General features: G+C 38.8%; 1 protein-coding gene across 1 annotated transcript; it reads left to right on the forward strand.

Annotated features, from left to right (window-relative positions):
* Positions 1-2,961: 2,961 nt before the first annotated feature.
* Positions 2,962-4,948, forward strand: LOC144635457 (transmembrane protein 272-like). Its single transcript, XM_078494562.1, has 4 exons — positions 2,962-3,028; positions 3,115-3,180; positions 4,409-4,511; positions 4,561-4,948. Exons 1-4 carry the CDS (start codon positions 2,986-2,988, stop codon positions 4,946-4,948), a joined length of 600 nt encoding a protein of 199 aa, XP_078350688.1. The 5' UTR covers positions 2,962-2,985.
* Positions 4,949-8,999: the final 4,051 nt, after the last annotated feature.

Consider the following 8,999-nt stretch of genomic DNA (forward strand, 5'->3'; position numbering starts at 1 on the left):
ACGTCTTACTAAATAGCCCTAAATGGTTGTTTCCTTGGAGCTATAACATTGTCATAATTTGCTTGACGCATCTTACTCAATATTGAGTGAAAGAATTTCAGTTGACATGAATTACCAAAGTTTAGAATAGATTAAAAATGACATTGTTAAAAACAAAATTATACAATAACTGAGCGAATTCTCGCACGCTGATTGGCTAATTTTTTATAATCAGTAAAGGCTGGTTCTCATATGATCGTCCCGATCGTCTCTGTCGCTTCTGTCGTTTGCAAAGTCTGATTTGATTGGAGCAGGCAAACTTTTTGAAGCGACAGAAGCGACAGAGACGATCGGGACGATCATATGAGAACCAGGCTTAAGAGTACAGACGGATGAAATTCGCAAAGCTGACGCAATAGGCGTAAGTTTTGCAACAATTTTCAACATTGATTCAGCGCTGCATTCTTGATCAGGCGAGAATCATGTCATAAATCAAATTACGCAGTCTGTTTCTAGAATTAAAAATGTTCTTGGCAGCACTAAACAGCGTTTATTTGATCTGTACCATTACGAATACCAAGTACTTTAACGGGAAAACCAGAGTGTTGTTATTCAAATCGAGCTCGTGTCTTGATGTTAATACATGCATAATTACTTTTCTAAAAACGTACAAACAATATTCGTAATTAATCGTAATTATATGCCTGATTGGGTTATTTCAAACTACACGAAAATATTGTTGTCGGTTTCAGAGCACTGTCAAGGTCGTTTCATATGTTTTTACGGCTCGAAGAGCTGTGACCACGCACTGCAAAAAGTCCAATATAACAAACATGACAAATGCCAGTGGTTTAAAGGAACGTTTCTTATTTTAATTTCGGTGAGTTACATCACACTGCACGTATAACTGACGACACTTGACAGTATAACTGCGCTGAGCAATATTTAATACAATCTTCAATTCGTGGGGCAACACATTGTCGTTTTTAATAACCTTAAAAATCAAGCGTCATGTTCCTCAAGTGTTTTTAAAATTCCTTCGTGCAATTATTTTTGACGCGACGTTATTTTTTTTCGCAGAGTCATGACAGACTGAGGGCCTGTTTATATGGAAGAGAGTTGTCCCTGGTAGGAGGGTTACCCTCTCCCCCGAGCCATCTTTTAACGAGCGTTTATATGAAAAAGTTGTCCCTGTTGACCGAGCCAAAGCTTGGCCCTCTCGGTTCAAATGACTGGCGAGAGTTGTTTTGAAACATCTATTATGGCTGCTTTTTCTAAAATCAGGAACGCTGAATCGTCGCCAAAGACCAATTTTTGGACTAATTTACCACCGACTTCGATTTCAATTTATCTGCAATTTTGTTTTTGCTGATTTTAGCGTTTGCGCATGCTCCGTATGTGACAACTTGTCCCTGGTAGGGGAGGCAAAAATAGCCAAACTGTTTATATGGAAAAAAGTTGGCTCGCTCCCCAGGGTCACCCTACCTTCAAAGCGAGTGACCCTCCACCCAGGGTGACCCTGCTCCCCCCCCCCCCCCCCCCCCCCGAGCCAACTTTGCAATTTCTCATATAAACAGTTCGAAGCTATTTATAAAGAAACGTATGAAAAGCTCTCTCGCCCAGGTTGGCTCGGTATGGAGGGCAACCCTTCTACCAGGGACAACTCTCCTCCATATAATCAGGCCCTGGCATGGCCTACAGCAATTTTTCACGCCCCCAAGAACATTGGATAACTTGACAATCAACTAGGAAATAACAGTTGAACAATTAGACTTTCTTACTCACCTTGCCAAATTTCGATCCATTACGAACATCAGAAGTCGTTGTATTATAACATTTATTCGAGAGAATTTACGGCCGCCATTAATCAACCTTGTTCCAAGGCTTGGTTGCGAATAGGGAGAAAATGACGTCAAAATGACGTCAAACAATCAGCATAGAAAATTGCACGAAAAACAAGCCCAAAGTTTTTGTTACTTTTCGCGTGATTTTCAATACATATTGTTATTATAATTTCAACCCGTGAGGTATTTTAGCCTTTGACGTCATTTTCTCCCTATTCGCAACCAAGCCTTGGAACAAGGTTGTTTAATGGCGGCCATAAAATATCGGAAATAAACGTTAAAACAAAACGACTTCTGATGTTCGTAATGGATTGAAAATTTGCAAGGTGAGTAAGAAAGTCTTATTGTACACGAAAATGTAAAAATATGGAAATCGAAAATTTGATCGTAGTAGCACTTTACAAGAGATCCAAAATATAAAGCATATAGTGGCCAAATGGATCAACGGAGTAGTGCAAAATGTTGCTTTTTGGGTCTTGTTTCTGCCTTTCCCTGCCTTCCCATGTCTTCCGTATGTCTTCCTGTATACTACTGACTGTCTTTCTCCAAACTAATGAAGGGATTCCCGCTGCATACTAATTAGTGTCTAGTCACCTCTTTTCATATGTTAATAAATGTCCCTTCCAAAGTTGTTCGCTTAACAGGAAACCAAAATTATGTATATATATATAAAGCAATAGTGTTTTGCTGGTTGTGACGTCATTTTACGTCACGTGACGTCATAAGAGCCGTCATCTTGGATTTCACCATTTTCTTAGTTAATGCAAATCAAGCCAGAATGCTTATGGAATGAAAAAATAAGCAAATCTTTTAATCGTGTTTCAAAAAAACTGGAAAAAATTAAGAAAAAGGTTAACAATGACGTTTTTTGACCACACCTGCTTTTAATTATGACGTTGCCGTGGCAACGTCAAATATCATGGGCACATGGTTGACATATCAAAATTTCTGCAAGGGATGAATGAACAGCTACTGAAAAGTTCAGCATTGAAGGGTAAATCCTCTTTTCAACATTTTGGGAAAACCTTACGGGAGGGGGTGGGTGGGTTGTATCATACGTCCGTGGATTATATATAAATACAACATGTTGTTTCTACGTTGGCAGGAAGTTGACCATAAAAACACAAATACAAAAGAAGGGAGCGCACAGTGACATATCAACATGGAAACCTTAATTAAGTATGGTAGCGTTTTCCTGATAACAAGTAAGTTTTACAAGCATTATTCCTCCTTTCCTATTTTTTCCTCAACGGCGTGTTAATTTCATGATTTTCTTTATTTTGTCTTGTAGTTTTGATCACCTCATTCATTGTAGGTCTGGCTACAATTCCTCTCAAGATAGCAATGATAGTAATTGGTGAGTTGTCATTTATCAATTTATTTATTTATTTTTATTTTTTATTTATTTCACCACAAATAAACATAAAAACAAAGATAAAAGGTAGAATGAAGACGTTTTGACATATCAATGAAAACGCATAAGCGTAAAAGGGGAAAGGTTAGATAACTTATTAAAATTGTTATTCATTAAAAGTGATCCAGTATACCCTGAACTCCGATTTTGTTTGGTCAACTTGTAATTCAACTTGTCCTCTAGTGTAGCAGATCTACGGTTTTGTGTTACACAGGATTAAAAGTTCAAAACAAAATTGGTCTAACAACATATTAAAAAAAATGTCTTTATTCATTTTCTTCGTCTCTTTGGTGAATACTAGCCTTCAAATGAAACTTATCCATACATATCAAATTGCTAAAGAAGGTCCTGTAGAAATGAATAACCTTCTTATTTGTAAACAATAAATTGACGAACTTTCGTTTTTGTCGTAAATGCTAGTCATTTGCTTTGATTTGTTTTACTTTATATTATTAAAGAATTAGTAACATTCTTTTCTACAGTGCTCATTTTGACTTAACATCCGACATAACAAAAAGCATTTTAATCCTCTAAGTTGTTCAAGGTTTTTCTATTTTCACATTAGGCCTGAGATGGCAACTTAACATCTACAGAATAACTTTTAACAGTACCATAGCTAGAAAGCAGAAGAGCGACGCTTTTATTTACAATCAATCTTGTTTGATAGTGCTGCAAACGTAGGTGCTTCAATACCAAGAAATAGATATTGAACATTTTTTTTCGTTTTCGAGCCTGCCCAGGAATTCTTGAAATTTTCAGTCAGGGGCTTTAAAACAGTGGGGCCCTTAAATAGCGTGAAAACGCCAGAACACCTTAAAATTACATGAACAAACACAACAAAATCAGACAGACAGCATGACAGATTCACAGGAAAACGCCTTTGCAGTGCCTTAACCAGACCTTTGCCATTACGTAGACCAGGCAAGATCTTGCTAGGGGGTTCTAGAGGCATGCCCTCCAGAACTAGAAGCTCCGAGACTCTTTCGGATAAATTTTTGATGACGTATTTCTTGGAAAAACGCAATCATTTTCAACTGTGGATTATTTTCCCAACAAAACAACATTCGTTTTTAATTTTGGGCACAAATCTAGACGAGGCAAGTGCCTCGTCTTGCCTCTTGCTAATTACGGCCCTGCTTTGTTCAAAACGTTCAGGTTTTTGTCTTTATAGGTGTTAAATATAAAGACGAGTGCCCGGTGGAGGACATGATCCCGATTTACGTGATCGTGGCTGGAGCAGGCGGCCTCTTTACCAACTGCTGCTGCTGTTGCATGCAAAAAAAACTTTGGCATACGATATTACAGTGAAACACGATTTTACAGTGGCATGGGATATAACAGGGGCATGCGCAATAGCAGTGGCAGAGACAACGAAGACAGGGATAAAAACCCAATAGAGCGAATTGTACAAACGCTTCTCTTCGCTTGGTTCGTCTGTGGAAACGTGTGGATTTACACAAACTACGAGCCGAACTACACCGACCCAGGGAGCGAAAACTATTGTAACAAGACCCTGTACCTGTTTGCATTCTGGGTCACTAACACTTATTACATCATATACGGATTGGTCATGGTCTGTGTGTGTTTAGGCGGAACTTTGGCCGCCGCCATGTTCGCACGATTTAGCGCCCAACCTCAAACAAGCAACCACCTAGACCACGCGCAGTCCCTAACGGAAGGCCTATTTTCTCGCAGAGACCGTCGAACTTGAAGCGAAAATTTTCCGAAGAGTCCGTAGAGACTGCTCGTAGTCTAGCATTTACCTCGAATAAGCGCCCACTGTGTAGGTGGGAAAAGTTATAAGACCGCGTTTTCTTAGTATTTTACAAAAACTTTTAACAATGAACAGTTAACATTTTGCTTTGGTACATCTTCACGTTTATTATTGTTCATTGTTTTGTTACAATATAAGCTAAATACTTGCTAAAATGGTGAAAATTTAACAAGCTCCCAGCCTCGAATAAACACCCGCTCCCAAGCTCTAAAAATTTTCTAGCACCCAGGGCGCTACATCGAATAAATACGATATTGTATTAAACGCCTAGAAAAGAAAAAGCAAAAACTGTTTCAAATTTGTATCACAAAGTATTGTAGTAAAGTTTCTTTTTATGCAGATGTATGAAGTGTGTTACTATTGTTTATTGCAACAAGCATGCACTCCAAGTGGCCCATACTGCCGGAGTTTATCCCAGTTTCGATAGCATTAAGTGGCTAGGAATATGTCTACTCCCGCCTAAATGGGATGCTAGTCGATCGCAGGGTTCCCCCCCCCCCACCCAGCATTATTTCGCTGCCTCCCATTTATACACATGAGTGGAGAGAGGCACTACGAGAGTAAAGTGTGTGCCCGCAAGTTTTCCTATCGATGTTACTACGTCGAATTACGAATATTACGAATACCGTAAAAGAGAAGGGTCTATTCAAACGGGGCTCATTTCAAATGTATATCAGGTAGGGTTAACATGTCAATAAGCGAGTTCTCACTTGTAATGCCTTTATCTGGCCCCCCCGGGGGGGGGGGGTACTCCCTATAATGACCTATAAGGGGAGGCTCCGCCCGAAAGGGGTACCTTTTTCAGGCTTAAGGTATATGAAAGGGTAGGGATTTTACAAGTTTTGGTATACGAAAGGGTATGGAAATCTGTCATTTAGGTATTTAAAAGGGCCTTTAATTAAAATATTTCGAACAGATGCAATTTACGGCTGTATTATTTTAATGTATTAAGCGCCACTTGAAAATGACAAGAAAACGTCCTGTTCTAAGTCTATGCCATGTCCTTTAGGTATATGAAAGGGGTACCTTTTTCAGTAAAAGGTATACGAAAGGGGTACAATTTGCGTCAAAAATGGTATATAAAAGGATAAGGGGTCAGAGCTCGGGGCGGAGCCTCCCCGTATAAAACTTTTTTAAGTGCCCCCCGGGTATCTGGCACTGTAAATCGGATAGAAATGTCAGAAAAACAGTTTGTTTTCGACCTTCTTTAAACAAAATTTCAGACAGGAGACTTATTAGATAGGGGGATTTTAAAGAGAGGGGAGCGGGCTGCAGGAAATTATGGTTGTTCAGCGTTGCATTGCGAAATCCAGGACGTCTGCTTAATACCACCATTAACTACCATGATGCCCTGTAGTGTCTCGTAGAGGGAATTGGGGATTATGGTTTGGTGATTACTAGTAATATAGCGATTTCTTCCCTTGAAACAAGAATTGCGTTTTTTCCTCTCAAGCACCGTATTTCGAGCCATGTTTACAGTGTCACTTGAAAATGATGTCATGACGACATCGAAACGTTGTATATTTCTGTCGCTTTTTTTTATTCTCACATGTTTACAGTCCCGGTAAACATAAATGGGCTGACTGAACTACGAAAGCCTGGGGGTATGTATTACTTGCGACATGTCTTCTGCACCTGGCCCCAGGGCACTAAGCAGTAGGCTCCCTTTTGTATATCCTACTTGTTTTTAACGCGCCAGACTGGCCTAATCCCAGTAAGTTTTTCCACGGATCAATAATACGTATATAAAAAGGAAAATTTAACACTATTCGAGGTTGTATTTATTTGAATGTTTATTTGAAGTTTAATCACTTAAAACGCTTAATTGGCTGTCAAGGGACGAAAGAATACTAAAAGATCTGGGTCATTTAGTCCGTTTATTATCTTATTAAATTCAGAAAAAGTGTAAGAGATTTAAGGTACATTGTTTCCAGTCACGATTTTACTACAACAGCGCGCCTTTAAACAAGGTTTCATTTGTTTAGGACAATGACTTCCGCGCCCTGATAAAGCTTTATTTTGCCAGAGCGGCGGCAGCCAGCTTCAGGGCTGCTAGTTATCGGGACTAATTCACAGGCGCACAATCTATGTGATGTGCTGTCGACTTCTGTAGCAGATAATGTGATTTAAAAACACAGGTGAAAAGGTTGAAACAGATTAATGGCGTATTATTATCAATCACGGGTTTAAAGTTTTCGAACTGTTTTACAGGTTTGAAATCTTAGCTGTGTTGTTGTTGTTGTTTTTTTTTTTTTTTTTTTCAACAACTGGTATAGCTTGTAATTTAGTTTTAGTCTAGCATTTAGCTCTGCCTGTAAGATAGTTCCAAACCTGTCGTCATCTTAATCCACAAGAAAAAACAAATCCCTGAGGGATGAATGAAATGGCAATTTCTCTTCAGCCATTGAGTCAAAGCACTTGTTACATAATAGATCACAGTTGAACAACATTGCTGGTTGTTTTTCCGTGGCTTTACGCCGCGCAAGTTTTTTTTTTACCACACACTTCAAGACAAACAACTTCTGTAGTATTTTGTCTTTAACGTATTTATTTCTGTCTGCCATCAGGAAATCAGTCGAGTACCGGACTGAAGTGTTTTCCGTACGCCAATGCGGAGCGACAGTTTTCTCTTTTGCGCGCAACATAAACAACGCGTGTTATTAAGATAACAGGCAGATTTGGTTGTCATGCATGTCCTAGTGTTATTGTCTACTTACAGTTTAGTACAAAACAAAACTGATTTTACAGAAGTAAAACTTACGAAGTTGTGGGCGGAAATTAAATTGACAAATCTCCGTTTAGTAATCGGCTGTTGAAGAGAATCACTAATTATAACTTTTGTGATTTCTCCGAATGAAGAGTGTTGATATAGAGGAAAAGAAAACAAGAGTTTTGTTTTAACGCCAAGGCACGTGCACGTGCAATATTACACCAGTTAATGACATATTTTGAGAAGGATATCATTTATAGACCACCTTGAGTGACTTTGTGAATCAATTCTGTTGCCATGGAAATGCAGGAATACCTTGGCCTAAGCTTGGAATAACTTGAGTTATCATTTACCTGAAAACAGGTCTGATATTTGTACACCTAGGGTCCTATACTACTAAAAAAAATCTGTCTTTCTTCTCCGACAGATCAAGCCTTGAACTGCGTTTGTTGTGACAGATGAGCCCTTCAGTATTTATTTGTTGGGTTCACATTAGACCACTAAGTCTGACTTAGCAATCTCTTAAGTCGACTTAGTGAAAATGAAAGGTCTGAACCGCTAAGTCACAAAAGCTAAATTTCTGTCTTAGTGTCGGCAAACTCAAACGATCTAAGCAGTTCTTAAGTCTGTTTCAAACATGACTTAAGGCTGACTTAAGAAACCTGATAGCAAAAAAAATTTAAAAGCGGGGAGTTTTATCAGATAGAGATTCCAAAAAAACCAAAAACCAAAAAAATCACGACACGGCTACTTCTCTGCCACGAACAAGAATCATGCAACGCCGAGAGGACGAAAAGTTTGCAGGCAAATTACGCTACGGACTTTCCACCTTATCCGACGAACGCTCAAAAGTACGGCGGTCAGAAAAAGCAAGCTTTCACTCTCTTGGAGAAAATCTTCCATCATTCTTTCATGAAGGAACATAAGATTTCGTATTGAAAAAGGTTATTTGGCTGATCAACGTTGTAAATTTAATAATTAAACAGACAACAGTCGCAATTACAGCTTATGATGCAATTATCGCTTATGATGACAGTTTTGCACGGAAAGAATTTGTCTTCAAATATATATCTGAACGCTTAAGCGGACTTAGGATGACTTGGCTTGACTTAGTGTGTAGTGTGAACTCAACTAATTACATCCGATTTAAAGAAGCCCTTACCACATGCTTATGTTATTACGGAAATTTCGCGGTTTCCTTTCAGATATTTATTTTCAGTAATGCCACCCGTTATTGTCCAAAAGATAACATTCTACACTGTAACTCGATAAGCTCGT

Source organism: Oculina patagonica, chromosome 13, assembly GCF_052425735.1.
Source record: "Oculina patagonica isolate OP01 chromosome 13, crgOcupat, whole genome shotgun sequence".
Taxonomy (NCBI): domain Eukaryota; kingdom Metazoa; phylum Cnidaria; class Anthozoa; order Scleractinia; family Oculinidae; genus Oculina; species Oculina patagonica.

What these genes read in the sequence shown, in the direction of transcription:
- LOC144635457 (XM_078494562.1), top strand. Translation starts at nt 2,986, where the DNA reads ATGGAAACCTTAATTAAGTATGGTAGCGTTTTCCTGATAACAA. An exon ending in TAGCGTTTTCCTGATAACAA is followed by an intron (nt 3,029 to 3,114) that starts GTAAGTTTTACA and finishes TTTGTCTTGTAG; the next exon opens with TTTTGATCACCTCATTCATT. An exon ending in AACTGCTGCTGCTGTTGCAT is followed by an intron (nt 4,512 to 4,560) that starts GCAAAAAAAACT and finishes ACGATTTTACAG; the next exon opens with TGGCATGGGATATAACAGGG.